This window comes from Myotis nattereri (genome assembly GCF_964212035.1).
Source record: "Myotis nattereri genome assembly, chromosome: 1".
In the NCBI taxonomy this organism is placed as follows: Eukaryota; Metazoa; Chordata; class Mammalia; order Chiroptera; family Vespertilionidae; genus Myotis; species Myotis nattereri.
The window spans coordinates 78504098-78530905 of NC_138075.1; the positions used below are offsets into that span (position 1 = coordinate 78504098).

At 52.2% G+C, this 26808-nt stretch overlaps 1 protein-coding gene across 1 annotated transcript; it reads right to left on the minus strand.

The window, feature by feature from the left end:
* Window positions 1–1944: 1944 nt before the first annotated feature.
* Window positions 1945–26746, minus strand: LOC308519353 (myosin-6). Its single transcript, XM_081091319.1, has 37 exons — window positions 26531–26746; window positions 25250–25393; window positions 24836–24992; window positions 24718–24745; window positions 24349–24460; window positions 23981–24073; window positions 23118–23181; window positions 22761–22859; window positions 22253–22356; window positions 22029–22167; window positions 20385–20653; window positions 19948–20118; window positions 18474–18783; window positions 17719–17789; window positions 17355–17442; window positions 17150–17267; window positions 16899–17022; window positions 16488–16624; window positions 14594–14849; window positions 14217–14459; window positions 13855–14031; window positions 13435–13580; window positions 13093–13183; window positions 10658–11047; window positions 10175–10301; window positions 9965–10083; window positions 9435–9631; window positions 8711–8894; window positions 8371–8536; window positions 8146–8270; window positions 6917–7225; window positions 5939–6142; window positions 4944–5069; window positions 4458–4733; window positions 3153–3248; window positions 2400–2534; window positions 1945–2026 (listed from the first exon to the last, which is right to left on the minus strand). The coding sequence occupies exons 1-37, from the start codon at window positions 26729–26731 to the stop codon at window positions 2003–2005; spliced, it is 5820 nt and encodes a 1939-aa protein (XP_080947445.1). The 5' UTR covers window positions 26732–26746; the 3' UTR covers window positions 1945–2002.
* Window positions 26747–26808: the final 62 nt, after the last annotated feature.

Below are 26808 nucleotides of genomic sequence, written 5' to 3' on the forward strand. Positions count from 1 at the left end.
ACTAGGGAGAAGGCAGGCTAATGAAAGGTGGTCATGATTCCCCTCGATGAATGCTCTGGGAGAGCTCTGCTCAGGGGGAGTTCGGAGCAGGCACTGCCACAGCCCGGATAGCCCTGTGCAGCCAGGGACACCCAGCCCACAGAATCCAGTGTGGCCTAGCTCAGCAGCTCATCCAAGCTGACTTGCTATCTCCATTCTCTAATGCTTGTTTGCTCCTATCCTGAAATGCCTTCCTTCTTCTGGGGTGCTCCTTCTAGATGCAGGCCCTTAAGCCCTGCCTGGAAGTTAAGTCTACCCTGGACTCTGGCAGAGGTGCTCTGCTCCCCTTGGAATAACCACAGGTCTCTTGATCTGACTTCTCTGGCCTCCTGCTTCTTGTGCCATTTTGGTGTGTAGCCCAGTGGTCGGCAAACCGCGGCTCACGAGCCACATGCGGCTCTTTGGCCCCTTGAATGTGGCTCTTCCACAAAATACCACGTGCGGGCGCGCACGTACAGTGCGATTGAAACTTCGTGGCCCATGCGCAGAAGTCGGTTTTCGGCCTGGGTGAGTCTATTTTGAAGAAGTGGCGTTAGAAGAAGTGGGGGGTGTTGGTCGGTGGGGCGACGGGAGACACGGCGTAGGGGAGGTACATTGTTTTGAGGTACGTTCGCTGAGGTCGACCCCTTCCAACTCTCCCATCCACACGCACGCGTCTATCTGAAACAAGTATACAAGACGCGTGTGGATGGGAGAGTTGGAAGGTGTCGACCTCAGCGAACGTACCTCAGTCAGATTGAGGACGTTTTTAGCAAAGGCCAGCTTAGGAGTACCCTAATTAAGTTAATAACAATGTACCTACTATATAGTTTAAGTTTAAAAACTTTGGCTCTCAAAAGAAATTTCAATCGTTGTACTGTTGATATTTGGCTCTGTTGACTAATGAGTTTGCCGACCACTGTCTTAGCCTCATGCTCTTGGCTCCTCAGCAGAGCTGGAACCAACCTTTTTGTGTTTCTCTGGTCTCTGCTCGCTGTTCTAGGGGCTTTATGCTTCTCCCATTCTGAAGGCTGGTGGCCGGCCTTGGTGGGTGGGGTCAAGGCCTCCATGGAGAGCTAGAAGGGCTTAGCCAGGGCCATTCAGGAGATGAGTTGCCAGGTGAGGGGATCAGAAGGTGCTCAGGAGAGTCTGGCTGTAAGCCCAGCATGGGGCAGGGATCTGCGTGGAGCAGAATGAGGTCAGGACCAGCCCTGTTTCCTGAGCAGCCATATGACCCAGACCAGACAGTCCCTAGTAGGAGCTCAGAGAGAGCAGAGTGCCATTTTGGTGTGTACCTGCATGTGCATCTGTGCTCATCTGTGTCTGTGTGACAAGTAGAGATGGGACAGTGCTCAGGCTCGATCCATAGTGGTTTGGACTCTGTCTGCTGGCCCCAGAGCCTCAGGCTGCCCTCATGATGAAGAAGCTGGGGTTAGTCCTGGGGATCATGGGGAGAGGGACTCCCTGTGGGTTACTTCTAGGGGGCTGCTGACCACAATGGGACCTGTGCCAACCCCTTCATCTGCATGTCCATCCCCAGCCAGCTCTGCACCTCTCCTGGCAGCAGTGGGAAATTCATTTTGGAGGAAACGGGTGTCCCAGGACACTTTTAACCCCTGTGGCCTCAGAGGTGGGGTAGGTGGAGGGTGGCTTCGCTTTGGCACTGGAATTCTGTTTCCCAGAGTCTAGAATTGGCTCACCCTCCCGGTGCCTTTGGTTCCGCCCCTTCGGAAATGTCCCCCTCTGGCCCCGTATCCGGCTGACTGAGCAGAACTGGGGCGCATGGCTCTGCTGCCTCAGGGAGACACCTCACTTCCCGGGGCCTCAGTTTCCCCCTCCATGGATGTGGGAAACCTTGGCTGCCACAGCTCGGACACAGGGCGGGGCTGCTTTCCGAGCTCAGGACAGAAAGGACAGGAGCTCCGTCAGAGTCTGGCAACCAGCTTTATTACAGGTTAGCATGATCGAGGTCCTGAAGGCAGCATTACTCCTCATCGTGCAGTTTTTGCTGAAAAAGAAATAAAAGGTCTGAGGGGGCAATTGGCAAAAGGGAGGAAGGATGTCGGGAGGACTCTAGAGCTTTCCTGGGCCTAAAGGAGATGCCCTTAGAGGGAGAGGTTTCGGCCTCAGGGATCTTGGGATTCCATTTAGGGGTCTTTGTGGTTTAGGATCTCCTAAATGGAACCCCGAAGGGCTGGGGTTCTAGAGAGGCTCCAGTCTGTAGGGGTGTTCTGAGCAGGAGGGGGATTCTCAGGAGTGGGTGCTATGGGACTCTCAGGCTATCCAAATATAGGGTAAGACGTACCCCCTCGGAAGGGTGCTAATGTTGGAGGGAAGCTGCTGTGGGGGTGACTAGCTAGGCCTGGGGTAGGGGACCCCACCTTGGAGCCGATGTCACGGCTCTTGGCCCGCAGCTTGTTGACCTGGGACTCGGCGATGTCGGCTCGCTCCTCCGCCTCATCCAGTTCATGCTGCACCTTGCGGAACTTGGACAGGTTGGTGTTGGCCTGCTCCTCCTGCAGGGGTTCAGGGGGTGGGAGGATGAGGTGAGAGGGGGTAGGTAGGTGCATCTTCCCAGCTTCCTGGTCTGGGGACTCCCTGGTTCCTGGCTTGTCTCAGTGCTCTCACCTCTCACCCATGTTCCTGCAACAGCCTTGCCAAGGGCGTCCTACTCCTTCCTGGCTTGGCATCTGATAGACACTCCCTGACCTGGGTTTACTGCACAGGTGTGCTCAGCAACACCTCACATCCACGCCTGTTTGCCCACCCACATGTCTTCCTCACTGCACTATGCCTGGTCAGTTTCTCTTCCAGGCTCAATTTCACTGCCACCTTCCAGTCTTTTAGCACTGTCTGATCCCCTGACCTACAGTAACAGCTACTCTGCCTTCTCTTGGGCTTATTAGTATATGAATTATAAGTCGCTTGTGAGCAAATCCTGGATCAAATAAGCATTGCTTTTGTTAACTCAGAGTGCCTGACACAACTGTGAGCATATTGGGCACATGTAACAAATGTTTGAAAGTTAAAGTGAATAGCAAACTCATTGTCCAGGCCGCAAGCTGGGGTGGACACTCGGTGCTTCAAACACACAGGAGGTGTGTTCATTAGAGTGGAGAAACCCATGAACTTACTGCCTCCTCGGCCTGGCGCTTGTAGGCCTTGACCTTCAGCTGCAGCTTGTCCACCAGGTCCTGAAGCCGGAGCAGGTTCTTCTTGTCCTCTTCAGTCTAGGGGTGGATGGGTGGGAGTTTTGGAGGAGAAGCAAGTACAATCATCTTCCCCTCCCTCACCATTCCACTCTTCTCCCCATGCCTTAGCTGACCGTCCCTCAAATGGGCCAGATTAAAGAGGTGATGGTAAGAGTCCATCTTTGATGCTACTTGTAGGTCAAAGGGCCAAGGCAAAGCCCTTAGTCCATATTTAAAAAGCAATGAGAGCTGCCACCTTAAAACTGGAAGGCGGGGGCGGGGGGCAAAGGGGGGGGCAGGGAGAGGGGGGCTCAGAACCAAATGGAATTCCATGATCTAATAATACGGAGACATTGGGCTGTTCCAGCTCCAACTTATCAATTCCACCATAGATGCTCTTGGCCAATGGTCCTAGAATGACCAGAAATGAATAATGATGAATGCAGAAAGAGAGGGCATTATAGTCTATACCATTCCAACCTATCATAATCCAATATGCTAATAGACTGTACTGGGCCAAATTTGGGGCACCAGGATCACTGACTCCAGTGTCACTTGATCAATCCCATCTCTACATCATTGTATATGTTAGGCTGGCATTTCCTAGGCTGACATTATGTCCACAAATATGTCCACAGTTCTACATCTGTATCTCTTTCCTGTGCCTCATATCCAGCTGTCAAATGGACCAATACCCCTTTCTCTGTGTTTCATTACCAGGCACACTGTGAAAATAAGGAGTCAAAGGTAAAAGCTCTGAGGTACGCAGATGGAGGTCTTAGAACATTTTGTGATCTGTCTTTTCTAAGGTCTTCTTCCCATTGTCCTAGAAGTTCCACGGAAGATCTGAGTCTTTTCCCATCTCCGACTTTTATCCCTAAACTGCCACACATGTCCCTCCCAATTAGGCCAGTAGAAAGTGGAAAGATTACTTGGGCTATTCGGAGCCTTCATGGTAGACCTTCAGATTATTAAAAAATCTGGGAAAATTCTGGTTAAAAGTGCTTTCAGAAAGTAGAAGTAGATTTTCCTGCATTCACTGGAAAAACTCATGGACTTAAGCCAAACTGACTTGAGTATGTGAAAGAAAGGTAACCCAAAGACACCTTCTCAAAGAGCAGGTGCCAGGAGGACCAGGTGGCATTTCCTGAATGGTAGTTTGGCTTGGAGTCTGTGGGGGCCAGGAGGTGGGGCTAGGGCAGCCCTGGACTTCTGATGGCCCGGCCCCAGAGCAGCCACCAGCCGCACCTGGTAGGTGAGCTCCTTGATGCGCCGCTCACTCTTCCTCATGCCCTTGACTGACTCCACATTGCGCTTCTGCTCGGCCTCCAGCTCATTCTCCAGCTCCCGCACCCGGGCCTCCAACTTCTGCAGCTGCTTCTTGCCGCCCTTGAGGGCGATCTGCTCAGCCTCGTCCAGCCGGTGCTGCAGGTCCTTAATGGTCTGTTCCATGTTCTTCTTCATGCGTTCCAGGTGGGCGCTGGTGTCCTGCTCCTTCTTCAGCTCCTCTGCCATCATGGCGGCCTGTGGACAGGAGAGAGGTGTCAAAGAACCGGGGCCCAGGTCTCTTCTCCCTAAAGGATCACCTCTTTCCCATCCTGGCGTTTGCTCCCTGAGGCCCTCAAACCCATGAAACTGCAGAGTCACCTTGTCCTTACAGCCCAGTGGCCTGGCCTGGACCCAGAGCCCTTGTTCATGTCTGTAGGGGAGGCTGGAAGGTGCGGGGGCACTCACATCTGTGATGGCCTTTTTGGCCTTCTCCTCAGCGTTCCTGCACTCCTGCACCGCCTCCTCCACTTCTGACTGGAGTTGGGTCAGATCCGACTCCATCTTCTTCTTCTGGTTGATGAGGCTGGTGTTCTAGATATGGGCAGAGAAAATTATGGAGTGTAGACTTTATTGTCTGATTCTACACCTTTATCCAGAGAGAATTAAAACCGGTCATGTGTTACAAACATGTCTTTCTTTCAGTATATTCCTTTTGTTTCTCACACGCTTTCCCTTTTCTTATGAGAATAGATATGCTCTAGATTTTATATCTAAAGTTATCAGCTCTGAAGAACGACTTAAAGCAACAAAGAGCCTGCATTTCTACTCCTGATCTCTTTAGTAACATGTCGATGCAAGAGCATGAAAATATTCCTAGGAAAATGGGAATAACTTTTTACCAGGACAATATCCTGGAAATGATTACAGTTACAGAAAGAATAATGTAGGGTAAGGAAAAGAGGACCAGGTCAGCGCATGATGTCATTCCCACACATAACTAAATTATGGAACAAGCTCTACCAGGCACCGCAATAAGATGGGCACAGAAAGTCATTCCAGAGTGTAGAAGTGTGTGTAGGACTTCAGAAAAATGCTGTTCTGTTGAGGATTTGGTTTGCAAGTAGATGCTGTTGTGCTCCTTTAAATTCTCAAAGTTCCACCTTTACAGAGCAAGATGAAAGTGCCTTCTAGATCAAGGATATCAAATAGCAGCATGTATAACTCCCAGATTTGTGACTTTGGCAGGCATCACCAACCAGTTATGACACTCTTAGCTTTTACATCTGGACTCCCTTCCTAGGTATTAGTTCCACAGCCATGACTAACAGATGAGAGTTGGCTCAAGAGATAATTTGCAATCCTGGTTGGACATGCTTACTCAGAACCCGTGGTTCAGAGTGTCTATGTCCCAGGCTCTGCCACTCGGCAGGTTTTCCCGTGGTGGCCCCTGATCTCCTCACCTGGGAGTGGAGCAGCTGCACCCGCTCACTGGTCTCGATCAGCTCCTGCTCGGCCAGCTTCCGAGACCTCTCTGTCTGCTCCACCACAGCCCGCAGCTCCTCCAGCTCGGCCTGCAGCAGGGTGTTGCGCCGCTCCACGATGGCGATGTTCTCCTTCAGGTCATCGTTGACCCGGACCGAGTCATCTAGCTGGATCTGGGTGTCCTGTGGGGGAAAGGGTAATGTGAGGAAGCCTCCCATTCAGGGTCTGATGTGCCCGGTCCCAGATTCAAGATTTCTTTCCAAGTGGAGGGCAAAGGGGCACCTTTCCTCATCTAGTCTCTAGGCCAGTGATGGCAAACCTTTTGAGCACGGCATGTCAGCATTTTGAAAACCCTTAACTTAAGTCTGGTGCCGTGTCACAGATAGAATTTTTTTTTTTTTTTTTTTTTTTTTTTTTTTTTTTACAGAGAGGAAGGGAGAGAGATAGAGAGTCAGAAACACTGATGAGAGAGAAACATCGATCAGCCGCCTCCTGCTCATCTCCTACTGGGGATGTGCCTGCAACCCAGGTACATGCCCTTGACCGGAATCGAACATGGGACCTTTCAGTCCGCAGGCCGACGCTCTATCCACTGAGCCAAACCGGTTTCGGCAGATAGAAATTTTTTGATATTGGCAACCATAGTAAAACAAAGACTTATATTTTTGATATTTATTTTATATATTTAAATGCCATTTAACAAAGAAAAATCAACCAAAAAAATGAGTTCGTGTGTCACCTCTGACACGCGTGTCATAGGTTCGCCATCACTGCTCTAGGCCTAGAGGCTGGGCTGGTCCAGGACATGCTTAGGGTCAGTCCTCCTCCCTCAAGCCTCCAAGTCCAGGAGGTAGGGGACCTCAACCTTCTCATATTTGTTAGCCCAAGACCCTTTTTTCTGTCCTTTACCATCCCTCTGGGCTCACTCCCCTCGTGAGAGCCCCAACTTCTGTTACCTTTAGATGAGCCTGGGCAATCTTCAGGTGCTTCTGGGCCTCTGAGGCTATCCTGTTAGCCTGGCTGAGCTGGATCTCCATCTCATTGAGGTCGCCCTCCATCTTCTTCTTCACACGCAAGGCCTCGTTGCGGCTGCGCGTCTCTGCATCCAGGGAGGTCTGCAGGGAGTCCACCATCCTCTGGTGGTTGCGCTTGGCCTGCTCCATCTCCTCGTCCTTCTCAGCCAGCTTCCGCTCGATCTCTGCCTTGATCTGGTTGAACTCCAGCTGTGCCCGGAGGATCTTACCCTCCTCGTGCTCCAGGGAGGCCTAGCAGGTGGGCCGGGAGAGATGATCTGAGGCGGAGAATCAGGACATGGGGTGGGGTAGGGAGCAAGGTTGATAGGATTTGGGTGTCAGCCAGGACTATGGCCTGGAGAGGAGAGCTGGGAAGAGACGAGGAAGTGAGATCCGCCTTCCGGGCCACCTGGTGCTCTGGGGGAGGAGGTGCAGGATGCCCTGGGCTTCCTTTGTCAAGGAAAGGGTTTGAACCTGACAATTGCCAATACTACCCCTTCTCCACCCCGCCCCCTGCCACCTCAGCACCAATACCACTGCATGGTCCCGATTTATCTAAAGTATCATAGAAAAAGGAGGGAGTTTTATAACCACAAATTCAAAACTTTACCTTTGTTTCCTAAGCCCCTCACCCTGGTGAAAAAAGAAGCGCCAAAACTCAGGGCTATACCTAGGTTCTTAAAAAGGAACAGTAACAATAGCTAATATATATCAAGTGCTTAAATGTGTCATCTCATTTAATTTTCATAATAATCATGCATAAATCTTATGAGGTATGTATAATTAATTTCATTTTACAGATGAGAAACTGAGCTACAGAGATGTTAAGGAACTTGCCCTGTGACAGAGTGGAGGTCCTGAAACCAAGTTTCAAACTCAGGTCTGGTTGACTCTAGAGCCCATCATGGCACCCACTGTTTGAGGAGCTATTATGATGGCCAGGCTTCAACTTTATAAACCTGGTGCGAAACCAAACCTATGGTTTATGATCAGACTGTGATGTTTCCTTTGTGCAGGCCTTGGCTTTGGAGGTGGTCATGGGTAGTGGATAGACAACCTTGGACTAAGAATAAGAGGCTAATAGTTTTGTCTTGGGTGAGGAAGAATTAAGGAGTCAGAAAGAGTCGGGTTGGGGTAAACAGGCAGGGGTGCAGGTGGAAGCAAGCTCTCACCTCGGCCTCCTCCAGGGCCGACTGCAACTCTAGCTTCTCCACCTCCAGCTGCTTGCGGACCTTCTCCAGCTCATGCACATTCTTTCCTCCTTCTCCCAGCTGCTCAGTCAGGTCAGAGATCTCCTCTGGGGGTTAGAGAACCAGAAATCTCAAAGCCTGTGTTCTCTCTGACCCTCAGTGGCCCTCCTTGCCTCCTCCCCTCCCTGGCCTCGTGCCCCAGCGCACCCTGAAGGTTCTTGTTTTCCCTCTTGAAGGTCTCCAGGTGCTCCAGGGACTCCTCATAGGCGTTCTTGAGCTTGAAGAGCTCTGTGCTGAGAGAGCGAGCCTCCTTCTGTGAGGACTCCAGCTCTGACTGCGACTCCTCATACTTCTGCTTCCATTCAGCCAGGATCTGCAGGGACAGAGTCAGACTCACTGCGCAGCCCCCTGCCCCACCTCCAGGGACTGCCCAGGCCCCTTGCCTGGCCTCAGCCTCCTCCCTGCCTCCAAGGAGTTTGCTCCTGGCCTCATACTGATGCTGGTGCCCCTGCTCTGCCCCCTGGCTGTGGCCCCCACCAGGACCCACCTTGTCGAAGTTCCTCTGCTTCTTGTCCAGGGCCGCAGCAGCTGCATTGGAGCGCTCCACATCCACCATCAGGTCCTCGATCTCGTTCTGCAGCCGGTGCTTGGTCTTCTCCAGGGATGAGCACTTGGCATTGACGGCCTCCACAGCCTCCTCAGCGTCCTGTAGTCGCTGGGCCAGCTTCTTCCTGCCAGGTTGGTTGGGTGTGTGTGTGTGACTCTACCCAGGAATAGTGGGGCCTTGGGACTGACACCCGAGGAGGACCCACTCCCCCCCCTCCCACAGCTCCTTGGGACCATGAGCAGCCCCTTTAGGCCCTGGGACTCCAGCCTTGAGGAAGCAAGGCTATGGGTGCCTAGAACAGTTTTCTCCCCGATGCAGCACCATCTGGGTGGCAGCCCCCCCCCCCCGCCCCCCCACCCCCCGCCGTCCCATGCCAGGCTGATCGATGGTAGCTCCTCTGACCAACAAGCTTTTTGCTCGTCTTATACGTGAGAATCAGGTATAACCCGGGCCAAAAGCTCGCCTGTCATAGGAAGTGAGTCAGTGCCAGTCGGGGTTCACTCAGAGTGCAGGATCCAAGCACCTCTATTTTCCACCACATTTCTCACACCCTCTTCTCTCTTCTATCTCAAATCTCCTTCCCATTCCCACTTTGCCTGTCCCACCCCATGTGCTCTGGCTTCTTCCTCTCTTAGATTCAACGTGGAGGCTGCCTGGGACTCACTTGGCCTCCTCGAGCTCCTCGGTCCGCTGGATGGCGTCTGTCTCATACTTGGTCCTCCACTGGGCCACCTCCGAGTTGGCCTTGGACAGGACGCGCTGCAGCTCTGCCTTGGCCTCTGTCTCCTCCTCATACTGCTCCCGGAGCAGGTCGCAGTCGTGCCGGGCTGACTGCAGCGCGTGGGCCAGGGCGTTCTTCGCCTGGGAGGTGAACACCAGGAGGTGGGCTCAGCTTTCAGGAAGGTGAGAGGGAATCCCCCCGCCGCCCCTTCTCCAAATCCTTTATATATCTACAAACTTCAACTAAGCCCAGCCACATTCAGGGTGTAGAATCTCAACATCCTGGAGTGGCTTCCCAGTTTGCCCACCCTACCCCTTTACAAATAAGAAAAGAGGTATTTGATGATATAAGTGTGGCTGAGCTGAAGAGTAGAAGAACCTAGACTGGAGGTCTTCCCACACAGGGGCCTCTCTTCAGTCTCCATTTCTTGTGTTGATGCCACCTGTCCTCCTGCCCTCTCAGCTGGGCCTCACCTTGCCCTCCTCCTCCAGCTGCCTCTTGAGGTCCTCCATTTGCTGGGTGTAGGATAGCTTCCCTCGGGTCAGCTGGGAGATCAGCGCTTCCTTTTCTTCCAGTTGCCGGGACAGCTCACCTGGAGGTGGGAATATGGGTTTGTGGGCCATACAAAAGGGCACCTGATGGCTTATTCTGGGGCAGGCACAGGGCTGGTTAGGAACACCCACCATTCTCAGTCTGTAGCTTGGCTTGCTGGGTGGTGAAATCGTTGAGGGAGCGCTGGGCTTCTTCCAGCTTAGTGCGGTACTCGTTGGCCTGGTCCTCCAATGTCCGAGACACCTTCTCCAGGTTTGCCTTCAGGCAGTAAAGGGACAGGGGAGCTGGGATGTGGGAGGGGCCGGAGTTGTCAGGGAGTAGGGGCTGGGTGGACCAGAGGAAGGAAGGGAGGGCCGAGGTGGGGAGAGCACAGACGGCAGGGGGATGAAGTGGGTGGTGCTGGAGGGGCACAATCGGAAGCGGGTACATGAGTTAAAGAAGAGAAGAATGGTGAGGAGACGAAGATATGGGTGGAGGGCAAAGGCGGTGCAAAGGAGAGAGACCCAAAGGGTGATGGAGGAGTGATGACTAGAGAGGTGGCAGATAGAGAAGGTGGAAGGAAGGTGCAAGCTGTGAGGGTGAGGAGGGCGAGGAGAGGCTAAGCACAGGCCCACCTTGGCCTTGATGATCTGCTCCATGTTGGAGGTGACGTCGTCCAGCTCCAGCTTGAACTCGCTCTTCTCCTTCTCCAGCTTCTGCTTCACCCGCTGCAGATTGTCAATCTGCTCGCCCAGCTCGGCCACACTGTCAGCGTGCTTCTTGCGCAGGGCTGCCGCCGTGGCCTCGTGCTGCAGCGTGGCCTCCTCCAGGTCCCGCCTCATCTTCTGGAACTCAGCCTCACGCTTCTTGTTCATCTCAATCTGCACAGCTGTGGCCCCGCCAGCCTCTTCCAGCCGCTCACTGATCTCCTCCAGCTCCCGGGACAGGTCTGAGCGCAGCTTCTCCACCTTGGCCCTGGCAGTACGTTCAGCCTCCAGCTCTTCCTCCAGCTCCTCGATGCGTGCCTGGGCCCAGACACAAAGGGCTCAGCCCCACTGCCTGGAGCCCTCCATGGGAGCTCCCTCCCCCAGCTCTAGAAGACTCCTGACCCAAGCACTCAGGTCCTGCAGAGCAGTGGTTCGCTAGGGGTCAGTCAGCAATGTCTGGAGAGATTTTTGACTGTCATGACTGGGGAAGGAGATTGCTACTAGCATCTAGGGGGCGGAAGTCAGGGATGCTGTGAAACATCCTATATTGCATAGGCCATCAATAGGAATTTGGTTGAAGCCAAAACTTCAAGGTCCCGCCCAGGGGCATCCAGACCCAGTCTGAGAATCTGCCTAAATCCCGAGAATATGTGTTCGGAAGGGAATCTCTGGATCTCATGAGATCTCACATTCCATAGATTCCACAGATGCACTAGGCTCTGCTCTCCTGAACATAAGCAGGTGCTTGTATTTTACAAATATTTGCAACAATATGCCTCACAACAATCAAAAGCTTTTGCTATCTTCCAAGTTGACCACAAAGTCCAGTCAACCATATTTCTCTCTGCAAGGCTTGCTTTTTTATGCCCAGGGCTGGGCTCCAGTTTTATTGTTCCCTTTCAGGCCAGCTGAGTGTCCTCCTCTACCTCTACCTCATTTTTCTGGCCTTAGTCTTGGCTTTGAGTAAATGGGAATAATCTTTCATCTACCATTTTGATCTGACTAGCCAGGAGCAAAGGGGAGGATTGGTGAGATTCTTTCATCTGTGGTTATGGACAGTCTTAATGGAATGTGCATGGGTGGGTCCTGGGAGCAGGAGAGAGAAGACCACCATGCCTCTGCTCCCAGGATGAAGAAGGTGGGGCTGTGTGCAAGAGCTTGGACAGGAAGGAGGAGCCACAGCCTGTTGCCAAGACCTGATGAAGATAACAGTAGTATTTTTCTAGGTCCATGAGTCAAAGAAGTTGCCCAAACCCACGGCAGGAAGACCTGAGGATATCCTGATTTTCTGGCTAAAACCTAGCAGAGGCACCCAAGAAGGCGGGAGGGCAAATTATCACTGATGGCAGGCCAGCCTCTGAGCAGCCCCCAGAGGAGTGGGATTGTGTTCATGTGTCACTTGCAGCCTGGGCCATGGGCCCCAAATGCTGAGGAAAGACCAGCTATTTCCAGTAGCTTCCATCTGACCAGGAAATGAGAGCTAAGGCCCTGCCCCAGTAGCTGAGTGCCTGTTGCCCATGAGGCTACTATGTCCAGAGCAAGCCAGGAAGCTTCTGCAGTTATAAAACAGGAATGAGAGTACCTGCTGCTTTGTTTCCAGGGCTCTGACAAACCAGGACTAAAGGCACATCGAAATTCAGGGTGCATTAAAGGTAAGAGAGCCTGGCTATTAATTTATCTCCTGCAGAGGGATGAGAAGGCCATAGGGAAAAAAAAAAGAAGAAGGCCTTGCTAGTTGGCTGGCTGACTTCTAGTTGACAGAGTGGTTTCCATATATACTTTTCCCTCTGGTTCTCTATAAGCCAGGGGTTATTAGTCCTATTTGACTGAAAGAGACTGTGGCTCTGAGTGGAAGTGACTTGCTCAGGGTTGTAGGAGTTCACCCCATATCATGGGTACTCTATGGGAATGCAGCCTGGGCTAGTGGCTGTGGTCAGTACCCAGGAAGAATATGAATAGAGCAGCTTATGGGAAGGTGGGTGCTCCATGAAAGCACTTCTCATTCCCATGCAGGGGAGAAGTACCCATCCCTCCCCCCAAAAAGGGTTAGAGGAGAATCGAACCCTAGTTTTTTCCCCAGAGGAGAAAACCCACCAGGCAGAGCATACTTCAGAAAGAGAAGCCCTTTTTTGTAGGTATGATTCCTCCCACTCTATCTCCACACACAAAATAGTCTTGCTGCAATAACACATTACTGTTCTAATGGGAGAAGGCTGGTGTTTCCAAGTGCCTGTAACTCAGGACTGGTGGGACCTTTGGAGTGGCCTGGAGTTACAGATATGTCTACAACCCTGAGCATCTCTAAGGCTATAGCTGCCTCAGGGCTGTTGAGCATCCCATGCTTGCACTGGGGAGAACTTTACCTGGTTTTCCTTCAGTTTCTTCTGCAGCTGAAGGGCCAGTGCCTGCTCATCCTCAATCTTACTGTTCTGCTGACTAATGTCAAACTCCTTCCTGGAGGAGAAGCAGGGTGACAGGTGGTCTTCCTTTCTCTATGCCCACTCTCTTTTCTCTTGCATCAACATACCAGCACCAGCTGCCCACCTCCCACCCCCTCCAAGAGGGTGAAGGAGAGAGGGCTGTGAATTACATCCCATTTCCACTGTGCCCAAAGCAACCTGGCCAGTGGGAGTGCAGCACCCTGCAGCTCTAACGCTCTGGCCAGACACCTCCACTAGCCCCTCCTGGCCACTGTAGGCTCCTACTTCTTGAGCTTTTCTTCCAGCTGCAGCTTGTCATTCTCCAGGTCCATGATGCTCTCTTGGGTCAGCTTCAGGTCACCCTCCAGCTTCCGCTTTGCTCGTTCCAGGTCCATGCGCACTTTCTTCTCCTGCTCCAGGGATCCCTCCAGCTGATGGAAAGAAGAAAACAAACAGGGTGTAGATAACCTGAGATCCACAGTGCTCTCCTGTAAACTCAAAGTCCAGTGGATTGGAAGTGAAATCCAGCAGAGCAATTCCTGCAAGCACAAAGGATTCAGAGACCCGGACTAGGGAGGAACGACAGAGAACAAAAAGGCCCCAGGCGTAAAGAAGTTAGTCCTACGGATCAGGAACTCTTTGGCCACTGGTGTTGCCTACAAAATCCTGACCTGAGAAAGACTGAGCATAGTTTTTATTACTCACATCATCCACCTGCTGCTCCAGCTTGACCTTAGACTTGGTCAGTGTGTTGACCTTGTCTTCTTCAGCCTGAAGGTCATCCAGGGCCTGCTGGTGGGCCTCTTGCAGAGCTTTCTTCTCCTTGGTCAGTTTGGAGATGATTTCATCCAGCCCAGCCATCTCCTCTGTCAGGTTCTTCACCTGTCAACCAAGAACCCCACCCCTTTTAGGGTCAAAGGTCACCAGCTTGGAGACATCTATGGAGATCTCCAATGGCAAGGACCACATTGCTGTCAGGATCCCTGAGTGGCCTGGTGTTGGTTAGGTCAGTGTGGTCTTTGAATCCTGAGGAGACCTGGGCTGGCACCAGACGGAGCTGCCCTCACCTTGTTCTCTGTTGCGTGCTTTTCTTTCTCCACCTTGGCCAATGTCAGCTCCAGGTCATCAATGTCCTTCTTGAGCTCAGAGCATTCGTCTTCCAGCTTACGCTTCTTGGCAGTGAGCTCAGCGTTCATCTCTTCCTCGTCCTCCATCCTCTCAGTCATCTCCTTCACCTTGGCCTCCAGCTGGATCTTGTTCTTGATCAGTTGGTCACAGCGCTCTTCTGCATCATTGAGGTTGTCTTGTTCCTGGAAGAAGAGGACAGAGAGAAGAGCTGGTGATTAAAGACAGTAGAGATCCAGGGTCTTGGTCCCTGACGATGAGATGGGCTATAATCTAAGGGAGGGAGAAGAGAGGTGAAGAGACAATCATGTGGTCTTACCGCCTGCACTTGGAGCTGTAGGTCGTTCTTCTCCTGCAGCAGGGACACCATCTTCTCCTCCAGCTCCTTGCGGCGAGCATCAGACTTCTCCAGCGCTTCTTTGATGCGTCCAAACTCCTCCTTCATGTTGGCCATCTCCTTCTCTGTCTCTGCGCTCTTCAGCAGAGGCTTGATCTTAAAGTACAGTTTCATCCAGGGCCAGTTCTTGACCCCCATGAAGGCCCGAATGTTCCACTGGATTACCAGAAGGGCATCCCTGGCAAAGAAGCATAGAGGAAAGAAGGGGCACTATGAAAGAGCATTCCCAAACTGTATTTGGCTCCCAGTCCATCTAAGCAAGTTGGTAGGCACCTTTGGGCAGAAACCTTTCTTGTAGCCTTGATAAATACCCGCACCTAAACATTACTACACCGGACATGGAGTTGTTCAATAAACATTTATTAACTGATAAAATAAAGACAATGGCAGTTTATATTTTTTCCTACTGGGGCCTTAGTAATAATGAAAGCTACTGCTTATAGAGTGTTTACTATGTTTAGTGTTATAAAAAACTCAAATATGTTAAAAATTATATTTTACACTAGAGGCCCGATGCACGAAATTTGTGCAAGGGCTCAGCTCTTGCAGCCCTGGCTGCCTTAGCCTTTGCAGCCCCAGCTGCCTCACAGCCCCATGGCCCTGCTCACTGGCCATTCTGGAAGGTGGTTCCTCCATGTGGTCTAATCAGCATGTTAGCTCTTTATTATATAGGATATAGGGATATCTATAATTTATGTTATGAAACATGCAAGAAAATGACTACCTATGAACCTATCACCCAAACAAGAACTAGAGCATTGCCACAGTGACTCCACCTGTGTGCTCCTTCCCTGCCTCTTTCCTGATCCCTCCACTAGCCACTACCCTGAATCTTGTGGTTTTCTTTTCTTAGCTTTTAAAAAATATTTTAACTATATATGTATGTATCTTTAAATAATATGCCACTATTTTATTATTTCTGAGCTTTATGAAAATTGTATCACACTATAAGTATCTTTCTGTGACATGCTTTTGTCTACTCAACAATATGCTTTTAAGGTTTGAACATATTGCACCATGTAATTGTAGCTTTTCGTTGCTGTATAATATTCCACCAAATGACTATACTATTTACCCATTTCTTTGTGGATAGAAAATTGAGCTGTTTCCAGATCTTTGCTATTTTTACCAATGCTGTGATGAAGATTCTCTTGTTGTCTTGTACACATGCAGGAGTTTCTCTGTGGGCATACACTCAGGAGTGGAATTGAAAGGTGTACAATTGTTCAAAGATGATAAATTGTTTTCCAAAGAGGCTGCACTAATTTACACATCTGTAAGCGGTGAATCACACATTTCTTGATTTTTGTAAATCTAGTGTATTTAAATGGTATCTCATGAGTCTCTAACTAGCATTTTCCTATGAAAAAAAACTTTAAAAAAACTCCAAAATGAGCTCTGGCCAGTCTTCTCAGTGTTTAGAGTGCCAGCTTGAGCACCCAGGGGTCATGGGTTTAATCTCCTGACCTGCTGACCAGGGTGCATGTGGGAGGCAAGCATTGATATTTCTCTCTCTCACCTCTCTCTCTCTCTCTCTCTCTCTCTCTCTCTCTCTCTCTCTTTCTCTCTCTCTCTCTCCCCCTCCCTCCTCCATTCCACTCTCTCTAAAAAAAAATCAATGGAAAAAATATCCTCGGATGAGGATTAACAAAAAAGATTTCAAAATGAGGTCCTGAGTGGTAAAGTCATTTGCCCAGACCAGATAATAAGTGATAGAGTCAGGATTTGAACTCAGGTCTTCCGACCCAAGCCAATTAGAACTACTTGTCTGCCTCTTACATCTCTGGGAATGTCTCTCCTTTCCCTTGTGCCTCACCTGCGCTCCACGATCTTCTTGAACTCAGTGCGCATGAGCTGGCCCCGGGCCTGGGCTTGAATTCGGGTGATGATGCGGCTCAGCCTCTCATCTCGCATCTCCTCCAGCAGCCCCAGCAGCCCGGCCTTGAAGAACACCTGCGGACAAGGGGGAGAGCCAAGGGGATCGCAGCCTCAGAGAAGGGTATCCAGGATGGAGGAAGAGGGTGGGAGATGCTGGCTGAGCTCCCAGGGGACCCATTACCTGCTCATTCTAGACCTGGGAGTGAAATGTGGAAGACAAGAGAGAAAGGAAACCTGGCTTCAGGATACAGGAAACCAGGAATCAGGGGTCTGCCTTCCAAACTCCCAGCTGCTCTGCTCAACATGGCTGCAAGCCCTGCAAGTCCACCCTGTGGAGTGCTACACTCACCTTGGTGTGGCCGAACTTGTACTGGTTGTGGTCAATGTCCAGGGAACCCAGCAGCTTCTCTGCCCCTTTTCTGCTGTCAATGAACTGCCCTTCAGGGATGGCCGCTGGGTTCAGGATGCGGTACCTGGGAGGGAGATGCCCAAAGTCACCCATGTTCTGCACTGGGCAGCTCTTCCCACAGAATTTGGGGCCACCTGCAGACTCCATTCCCCACGAAGGCCACCTGGGCTCCCCCTGTTCCCTGTACCCACCTCTGCCGGAAGTCCCCGTAGAGGATGCGGTTGGGGAAGCCCTTCCTGCAGATGCGGATGCCCTCCAGCACGCCATTGCAGCGCAGCTGGTGCATGACCAGGGGGTTGTCCATCACCCCTGCAGCAGTGGAGAGAAGAGAGAGGTCAGCCTCAGGGCAAATGAGCCAAGTGCCTTTCCCAGACTAGACTCTTCCACATGGCTCACCTGGAGCCTTCCGTTCATTGGGGATGATGCACCGCACGAAGTGAGGGTGGGTGGTCTTCAGGTTGGTCATCAGCTTGTTCAGATTCTCCTGGGGGTGGGTGAGAGGAGGGAGTCAGGAGCCACAGGAACCATCCCTTTGGTCTCTGAGCCCTGGGCCCCAGGCAGCCTGCCACCAGAACCCTCAAAAAGGATAAGGAGTTGACACATCATTTATGACGAGTTAAAGCTTGTGTAGAATTTACATGCCAAAATGATCAATCAGCTTGTGCTTCTTTCTTCCCCAAACTTAGAGCATCAGGTTAGGGTGGTGCACCCAAGGCTCTGGGCTGGGCCTGCCCACCACAGGTCTCTGGGGCCTCCTTACCCTGTGGACGGCTGACACTGTCTGAAAGGATGAGCCCTTTTTCTTGCTTCCTTTGCTTTTACTGCTCTCCGCTAAAAAGAAGAGAAGGAATGATGACCAAGAGCTTTAAACAGAGGAGCCCTCAGGCAGGGGTAGGACTGCCTCACTAGCTGTGTGACTTCTTATGTCCAAGTCTCCGTTCCTTGGTGAGGAGGACAGTAACTGCCTCCAAAGGTGTGAAGATTAGGTAAGATCAGCATCTAAGCTTGTCACCAGCGCTTGCCCCATAGCAGGTGCTGAAATAGTATCCGCTCTCTTCTCCCACCCTCTTCTAACCCTACCCTTCATGCTCACATCTTCCCACTTTCTACGTTTCTTCTGGTATTTCATCCTCCTCATTTCAGTCCACACCCTTCCTCTTCCTTTTCTGACCTGGAGGCTCATTTGTTCAGTGATCCTCTCAGAGTTTACTGAAACATCCTGCGGGCACACTCTAATGCTGGGCTTGGTTAAATCATGTGTGTGCTACGCTCATTGACATCAGGTGCTCACAGTCTTGAGATGACACACGACACATACACTGATATCCATAACACAAAGTGGAACATGCCTTTTTCACAGAAGGGGTACAGGTGGACTACTGTGGGACCTTCTGGCCCACAACCCATGACTCACAGGCTCCTTCCCACCTTTAGGGTCATGAACTTTGAAATAGTGGGACCCTGGTACCTTGTACCTCCACAAGTGCTCTGGCCCAGTGCAGAGGCTGCCCTTACCAGCATCAGCGGCTGCATATGAAGAGAAGAGTGTGGCCAGGAGCTTGAGGGAGGACTTCTGGTACAAGCCCACCACCGTCTCATTCAGTGGGTCTTTGTTCTTCTCCAGCCAGCCCTGGATGTTGTAGTCCACAGTGCCAGCATAGTGGACCAGGGAGAAGTGGGCTTCCTGCTTCCCTTTGACATTGCGAGGCTTCTGGAAGTTGTTGGATTTGCCCAGGTGGTTGTCGTACAATTTGGCCTTGAAGGTCGTGTCTGTGGCCTTGGGGAACATGCACTCCTCCTCCAGGATGGACATGATGCCCATGGGCTGAGTGCATGGTGGGGAGGTAGAGAGAGCATCATGAGCACATACCAGGCTTCCAGAGTCCCACACCCTGACAGAGCATCAGCCCAGTATAGCTGGCAGGCCACAGAGAGCCTGCTGCCATCTTTTGACCTCACATAGGAAGCAAATGTTCTTGGAATTAACCTAAATTCAATTATATTCCAATCTGGCGTATATAACCTCTTTCTGCCCCAGAATACCCAATGAAGAACCATGTACCCCCAATCATCCTGCCAGGCCCCCAAGGTCTCCCAGCACAGCTCTGCCTTCCTGGACGGCTCCCACCCAGAGGACAGTGAAGGCAGGGACAGATATGTATCAGAGCCACCAGACTGCAGGGCTGGCAAGACCCCTATCTATAGGACAGGTAAGAATTCTGCAAGGGATGGTTAGAGGGATCCAGGATCTGCACAACATCCTGCTCTTCTGAAAGCATGGTAGTTCTTGACTTTTCTTGGGGCAAGAATCCTATTGAAAATTTGATGAAGCAAAGACTGCCTCCCCAGGAAAATGTGTGTATATATACACACACACACAGAGACACACACTCACACACACTCTTTTCCATGAAGTTTCAGGGAATTTTGAGGCCTTTGGAAGAGCAGTACCCTAGATAACCACCCAAAGCCTGTGGGAAGCTTTCCTGAAGGACAGTGGCTGGGCTGGATGAGGGTCAGTCCCTCTGGACTCTGGTTTGTACCAGCAAAGCCCAAGGGCACCATGAGGGCAAGTCATCATTGGGAGCCTTCCACCAGCTTCATGCTTGTCTCCTGAGTCTTTAGGTAAGAGGGGCTGAAGACGGGCTTTTCTCAGTGAACGGGAAGAGAATGGGATGTCAATTTCTCTAGTTTCAGCCTATGATCTTTCTATGAGTGACACTTTCCATGGAGTGTCAGAAGGGCCAGGAGTCCTCATTCACTACATCCCCCTCTTAAGACACAGATGTGACCACTGTGAGAACAGGTCCTGGGAACAGAAGGAAGGGGCTTGTCCTGTATATGCCTGTGACCCCATAGTGGGTGGAAGCTGGGCCTGGAGAGAGGCTTGGGATTCTGGGGACTCTAGTTTCTTGGTTGTAGAAGGGATGAGGCTGTCTGGGATGGGGGTGGGGGGAAAGGGAACACAGTCAATGGGCTGAGGCAGCACCTTCTCAATGAGGTCGATGCAGGCCTGCAGGTCCATGCCAAAGTCAATGAACTCCCACTCGATGCCCTCCTTCTTGTACTCCTCCTGCTCCAGCACGAACATGTGGTGGTTGAAGAACTGCTGCAGCTTCTCATTGGTGAAGTTGATGCAGAGCTGTTCGAAGCTGTTGAACTGCAGGGGGGATGAGGGCAGAGGTGGGTCAGGTAGGCAGGTGTGTGAGTGGCCAGTAGGCTCAGTCCAGGGTCGAGTCCAGCCCAGTGAGGGGTGTGGCTGGTCCCCTCCCCTGTCAGGGCACGGAGGGAGTACCCTCTGAAGATAGGACTCTGACTGCCTCTGTCACTGCTGAACCCCACTTGCCTTTCCGGTGTCTGGCTTATGACTCATGTGCCAATGAGTGCATTATTGTTCTCCCTACTCCCAGGGTTCCCCTTACTCACATCGAAGATCTCAAAGCCGGCGATGTCCAGGACTCCAATGAAGTACTGGCGCGGCTGCTTGGTCTCCAGGGTGGCGTTGATCCGTACCACCATCCAGTTGAACATCTTCTCATACACTGACTTGGCCAGTGCCCCAATGGAGTAGTACACCTGCTGCACGCTCTGCCCTTTGGTGACATACTCATTGCCCACTTTCACCCGAGGGTGGCACAGCCCCTTGAGCAGGTCGGCTGAGTTCAGCCCCATGAGGTAGGCGGACTTGTCGGCATCTGGTGGAAAAGAAAAGGAGTAAGCAAGTGCTTTCAACAGATCCTCTTTCCCTGCCCCAGGGCCAGAGTCTTTCTGAAGCATTAGGTCCAACTCCAGTATGTGCCTGAGTCAGCCTGAAGCCCAGGCCCCTCCATTCACCCAGGGCCTACCACAATGCCTCCATCTTTATGTCTGCTGGATGTCTCTGGTCCAGGCCCTTCACTAGCACTGCGTTACCATGTCCCCAAGCTCACTGCACCTCCTCACCTCTCCAGGGCAGGGATGAGAGATGTGCTCTGCTCCCTGCCTCCTTTGTTCCCATCCCAGGATTGGCCCAGCATTAGGTATGCTCTACTTAATCCAATGTTGACCAACTTGACTGACTGGCAAATTAAGTTCCTAACAGTATGTTGAACAACCCCCCCCCCTCCCCCAACTCCCAGCTCTCTAAATGTCCATCCAACACATCACCTCTATTTAGAGGGAATCTGTTTGGTTTAATTTCAAGCATTTTGTGATAACTGGTGCCATGGCTATCATGGCACCCAGGCTTGGCATTTTGATCTGGACAGACACAGAGAAAGGGTCCTCAAAGGTAGGGCAAGAGGAATATTCTCAGGTGTCTGTCTATCACTGTTCACACCTTCACACCTCCTTCTCAAAGAATTCTTGCAACATCCCCGGAGGGAGCTGGAAAGGACTGCCCTCCATTTCACTGAGGAAGAAACTGGGGCCCAGAGAGGTGGGTGACACATCAATGCCCTGGGCTCTGTCTGAACTCCTGGCCTGTGCCTCCTAACCAACATGGCACAGAACCTGTGAAGGGCTCCCCTAAGGGGTGGGCACCCCCACATGCACACTGCATCAATGATGGGGATCTGCAGAGCTCAGGGGCTATGTTTTCCTGGCCTCTGGTGAGATGTAAGCACAGGAAGAAAAATCCCTGACTCATTTCTGGTTGGTACTGCTGGGCTTAAGAGGATGAGGGGGGGTGGGGGGGCTCCCTGTCTTCCCATCATTCCCATGTCCCTCTCCCTCCTCAGCCCTCACCACACCCTTCTACACCACAAGCCTAGGTCCTCTTTGGGGACAGTGAGTGGCCAGAGGCTTGGCTAGGCTCCACCAGAGGAGAAAGCCTGGAGGCAGGGCTGCATAGGGAGGAGTGGGGGCAGAGCCTGCCCCTTGGAAAAGGCTCTCCCTCTGGCTACCTGTTTGTCAGACTTCTGGTTTCCTCCCACTTTCTCTATTGTTGTCAAACTAGCTCCTTAAGAATTGTTAAAAGGTACCACTTTTGGAGGCAGTGTGGGAAGCCCTGCTCTCAGAAGACTGTCTCCTCTTGACAGGTGACACCCAGCTCCGCAGGCCTTTCCAGTGCTAGCCCTCCTGCCCGCCAACCTTCGGTGCCATCAGGCTCTGCCTGCTCCTCCCGCTGCTTCTGCTTGAACTTCATGTTTCCGTAGTGCATGATGGCTCCGGTCAGCTTGTAGACACCGGATTTCTCCTCAGCAGTGAAGCCCAGCACGTCAAAGGCGCTCTGAACAGACCAAGAGAGGCCAAAAGGTGGTTGGAGTGGGTGGTTCAGGAGCCCTCTGGAGCCCTCACTCCGCCTCCTCACTCACATCTGTGGCCAGTAGCTCCTCGGAGTCATCAATGGAAGCCACAGACACCTCTCCCTGAGACACGAAGGCGTAGTCATAGGGGTTGTTGGTGACCAGCAGCATGTCTGTCCAGGCAAGGGGCAGGGCAGGACGATGTGGGAGAATGGAAGAGAGGCCCGAGAGCAGTTAGCAAGGACCATGGAGAGACTTCAAAAGAAATGAAAACTAGGTGGGGGTGAAGGGGACATAGGAAGGGAGGACAGTGGGGAAATGGCACTTACAAAGAGAGGCAAATGAAGAGGAGAATGAGAAAGCCAACAAGGAGTAGGAGAAAATTTGACAAGGAAAGGGTGGAAAAGGAGGCAAGAGGAGATGCAGGCAGACCCAAAGAGGGGCAGAAAGAGAAAGCCACTGAGCAGATGGAAGGAGGAGGGAGGTGATTGGGGTGTCAGGCAGGGTAAGGAGATGGAGGGCACCTGCCCTGCTTGGGGAGGACAGTGGGGCAGCAGGGGCATGGGGCCAGGCTCACCCAGCAACTCTGGCTTCTTGTTGGACAGGATCTGGTAGAAGATGTGGTAGTTCCTCTCAGACTTGAGCTGGCAGATCACTCGGGACTTCTCTAGGAGATCTGAAGTGAGGAGAGGAGAGGGAGGTGGGTAAGGAAGGGGAGAGTCAATCAGCAACAGGGTGGAGATCAGGCTCCTACAGTAAGATGAAGTGGGTCAGGAGAAAGCCACAGTTTGAGGAACAAAGGACTAAACTAAAGCCAAGAGGCAGATGTAGACAAAGACAGAAGATGGAGGGGAAATGATGAAACAGGGCCACCTGCAGGGGAAAAAGGCAGAGGAGGATCAGGAGAGGAGGGCAGGGCCACCTGCATACTCACAAGTCTCTATGTCTGCAGAAGCCAACTTTCCAGTGGCTCCAAAGTGGATCCTGATGAATTTCCCCTGGGGGCAGAGGGGACAAAGAGTGAGGGACTGGCCAGAGGAGACAGAATGGAGATCTTGGACCTCCATTACTTACTAACGTGTAGTAATCTTTTCAGTGACTATTACAACCTCTTTCAATGATGAAGGGACTAGGGTTCAGACAGGTGTGGAACTTGCTGGGCAAGTGTAAAGCTGGAGGATTGGCTCCAATGTCTATGTCCTTTTCCACTCTAATGTGGAAAAGCTCTGGAAACAGAAAGAAGGAAAATGTAGAATGCGACCAAATCTACTCCATTTCTTGGCTATGGAACAGCTGTGGTGACTCCAGGTCTCTTTTCTTAAGTTCCCAGAACCCAGGGACCCAGGCTAAATCAGAAAGGTTGAGAGAGAGAGAGAGAGAGAGAGAGAGAGAGAGAGAGAGAGAGAGAGAGAGAGAGAGAGAACCCACTTATTGATATCCCAAAATCAAACAAAGGACAATCAACTGTGTGTGGTTAGTGTTGGTAAAAAGGCACCCCCATTTTTAATCCTCACCCAAGGATATGTTTCCATTGATTTTTAGAAAAGGAGGGAGGAAGAGAGAGAGAGAGAGAGAGAGAGAGAGAGAGAGAGAGAGAGAGAGACATCAATTGGTTGCCTCCTGTATACCACCCAACCAGGGATTGAACCTGAAACTTAGGTATGTAACCTGACCTGGAATCCAACCTGTGACCTTTTTGATGTATGGGATGACACTTCAACTAACTGAGCCACCCAGACAGGGCTAGCAGCCCCTTTTTTGTCAAGGCCAGATGAGGCAGTGGTCAAGGGCACTCACGAATCGGGAGGAGTTGTCATTCCGTACAGTCTTGGCATTGCCGAAGGCCTCCAGGGCAGGGTTGGCCTGGATGATCTGGTCTTCCAGTGTGCCCTGCAGAGGAAGCAGAACTTGGGAGCTCACCTTCTGTCCACCTTTAGGTGCTGGTGTAGAGGGCAGGGGGCTGCTCCGGTTCTGGTGAATGGAGCTGGGGCTGGGTGCAGTGCTGGGGAATCTGCAGCTCCAAAGGGCCATATCTGTACCCAGAGTGTGTGTTTTTTGCCAGGAAAATCTTGAGCACTTCCACCAGTGCTCCCCAGGGCAAGGCTCAGGGTCACCAGGGTCAGTCTGCCCAGAACCCTTCTACCAAGCCTGTGGTCCACCCGTACCTTGTTTGCATTGGCACTGTCCTTCTTGCCACGGTCACTTATGGCTGCAATGCTGGCAAAATACTGGATGACACGTTTCGTGTTCACAGTCTTCCCTGCCCCGGATTCTCCGCTGGAGGCAACAGGGACCCATCAGAACCTAGGAGTCTCACTGATCTCCGTTTGGATCTTAGCACTGCCCCCTCCTCCCTCAGAGTCCTGGCCATCTGACCTTCACCACCGGGAGAATTTGTCCATCATCATTGATCGCTCTAGCACTTCTCTGAGAGCCCAGCACCCCACACTCCTCGCAATCACAACCTTAAACCATTCCTTAGGAATCAGCCTGGGTCCCCCAAGCCCCTCTGTGTGTGGATAGTGCTCACTCACGTGATGAGAACGGACTGGTTCTCCCGATCTGGAAGAGAAAAGAGGATAGGCAGTGGGGTCAGGGCTGAGGGCCTAGGTCCATGACTGAGGGGGCACAGGGCAGGGCCACAGAGCTCACCTGTCAGCATGTACTGATAGGCGTTGTCTGAGATGGAGAAGATGTGGGGCGGTGCCTCACTCCTCTTCTTGCCCCGGTAGGCAGCCACCACCTCCGCATTGTACACCGGCAGCCACTTGTAGGGGTTGACGGTGACACAGAAGAGGCCTGAGTAGGTCTAGAGCAGGAGACAGACAGGCATGAGAGGCTGCAAGGGAGAACCCAGGATGGGCAGTGGTGGCAGGCAGGAGAGTCCCTGGTCACCCAGCTGGCTCCTGTCTTCCTGCAGCTGACCAAGGGCAGGAAGGGAATGGGGGGAGGGGGCGCGCTGGGCCCCTTGGGAGAGTGTTGACCTTCTCCCCTTGGCTATGTTGCCCTGCCCTACTTTGCTCTTAGTCCAGGATGGGCTTCCTGCCATGTTCAGAATGCACTCACGTAGATCATCCAGGCCGCGTAGCGCTCCTTGAGGTTGAAGAGCACGGCAGGCTCATGCAGGAAGGTCAGCATGGCCATGTCCTCGATCTTGTCGAACTTGGGCGGGTTCTGCTGCATCACCTGGTCCTCCTTCACTGTCACTGTCTAAGGAGGGAGCATGGGCAGTAGGACAGAATGAGTACACCTTCCAGTCTGTAGTCACCAGCCTCACCAACTGACCTCTCAGAACACCGGCCACAATCTGGCCTCTCTCTCACAGCTCTCCTCTGGCCAGTGCCCGGGCCCTACCCCAGAGCTTCTCAGAAAACTTGCCCACTCACTGTCTCTCCCACCTTAGAGACCATCCTAGAGTCCCTGTGTCTTGTCAGTACCCTAGACCTTGTGCCTATAACTATAACTATTCAGTCCCCATCTAGGGGCAAATCTGGAGAGGTTGCCACCTCTGCTGTCTGTACACACGCCTCATTGTGACTTCAAGGCAGTGCTTGTGGCAAACTTTCGTCTCTACTGGAAAGACATCTCACCCAACTACCCTATCTCCACACTGGCCACTGTCACCGTGGTTTGATTGGCATTGGTGAGTTTGCCATGCTCTGATGTCATGAGATCCTGTGGGCAGGTATTCCAGCATTTGTTACAGTGGAGGAAACTGTGGCTTGAATAATTAAATGATGTGCTGGTAGGGTGGCTGGTTGGTGGCAGAGCTGGGGTAAGAGTCAAAGCCCCCAGTGTGTTGCGGTCCATTATTTTACACCTCGATGGAACGCACCATTTAACCAGTGTGTCTGCAAGGCACATGGTTCTGAGCTGCTGCTGGTGACGAGTGGCAATTCTCAGGGCTGGTGTGAGGGACCAGGGACCCAGGGCTTCTGAGTGCCTGTCACCAGCCCCAGGACTGAGCATTCAGCTAAGGAGTTCCTGCTCTTTGTGTTCACCTGGGTCTGTGAGTTTGCTCTTGGTTTGGGTGAGGGGAATTTGGGAGAGTGTATGCAGGAAAGTGAGGCACAGGGGAGAGGGATACAAGGGAACTTCGTTTGATGTGACTATACCCTCTATCAAGGAGACTCCTCTGAGGAGGAAAGCAACTGAGGTTTCCAGCATCCTCTCTGGCAATGCTGAGATGGTGCCTGGTTACACCTGGCTTGTCAAGGGGGCATGTCCTGCAACCCTGATGGCTTTGGCTCTTCTCCAGGACCCATCAGCTCCCACTGCTACTGGCTTCCCCCCTGAACCTCCGCCAAAACCTTTCTTCCCCTTCCCCTGGCCCCGTGCTTCACACACCTTGCCGTTCTCGGTCTCAGCAGTGACCTTGCCACCTTCCCTGGATACGATCTTGGCCTTGACAAACTCCTCCTTATCGTCAGGCACAAAGCACTGAGTGCGGATGTCAAAGGGCCGGGTCTGGGCCTCCAGACGCTCCTTATCTGACTTGCGGAGGTACTGGGCCGCTGCCCCATATTCCTCCATCTGGGCATCACCCATCTTGCTGCTTCTCGGTGGCTGAGACAGGAGGGCCCAGGCCTCAGTGAGTGGCACTGCCCTCTGTACCCCCACTCCCT

What these genes read in the sequence shown, in the direction of transcription:
- LOC308519353 (XM_081091319.1), bottom strand. Translation starts at nt 26,731, where the DNA reads ATGGGTGATGCCCAGATGGAGGAATATGGGGCAGCGGCCCAGTACCTC. An exon ending in CTGGAAGAAAAGCTCAAGAA is followed by an intron (nt 13,184 to 13,434) that starts GTAGGAGCCTAC and finishes CTTCTCCTCCAG; the next exon opens with GAAGGAGTTTGACATTAGTC. An exon ending in AGCAGATCATCAAGGCCAAG is followed by an intron (nt 10,302 to 10,657) that starts GTGGGCCTGTGC and finishes TACTGCCTGAAG; the next exon opens with GCAAACCTGGAGAAGGTGTC.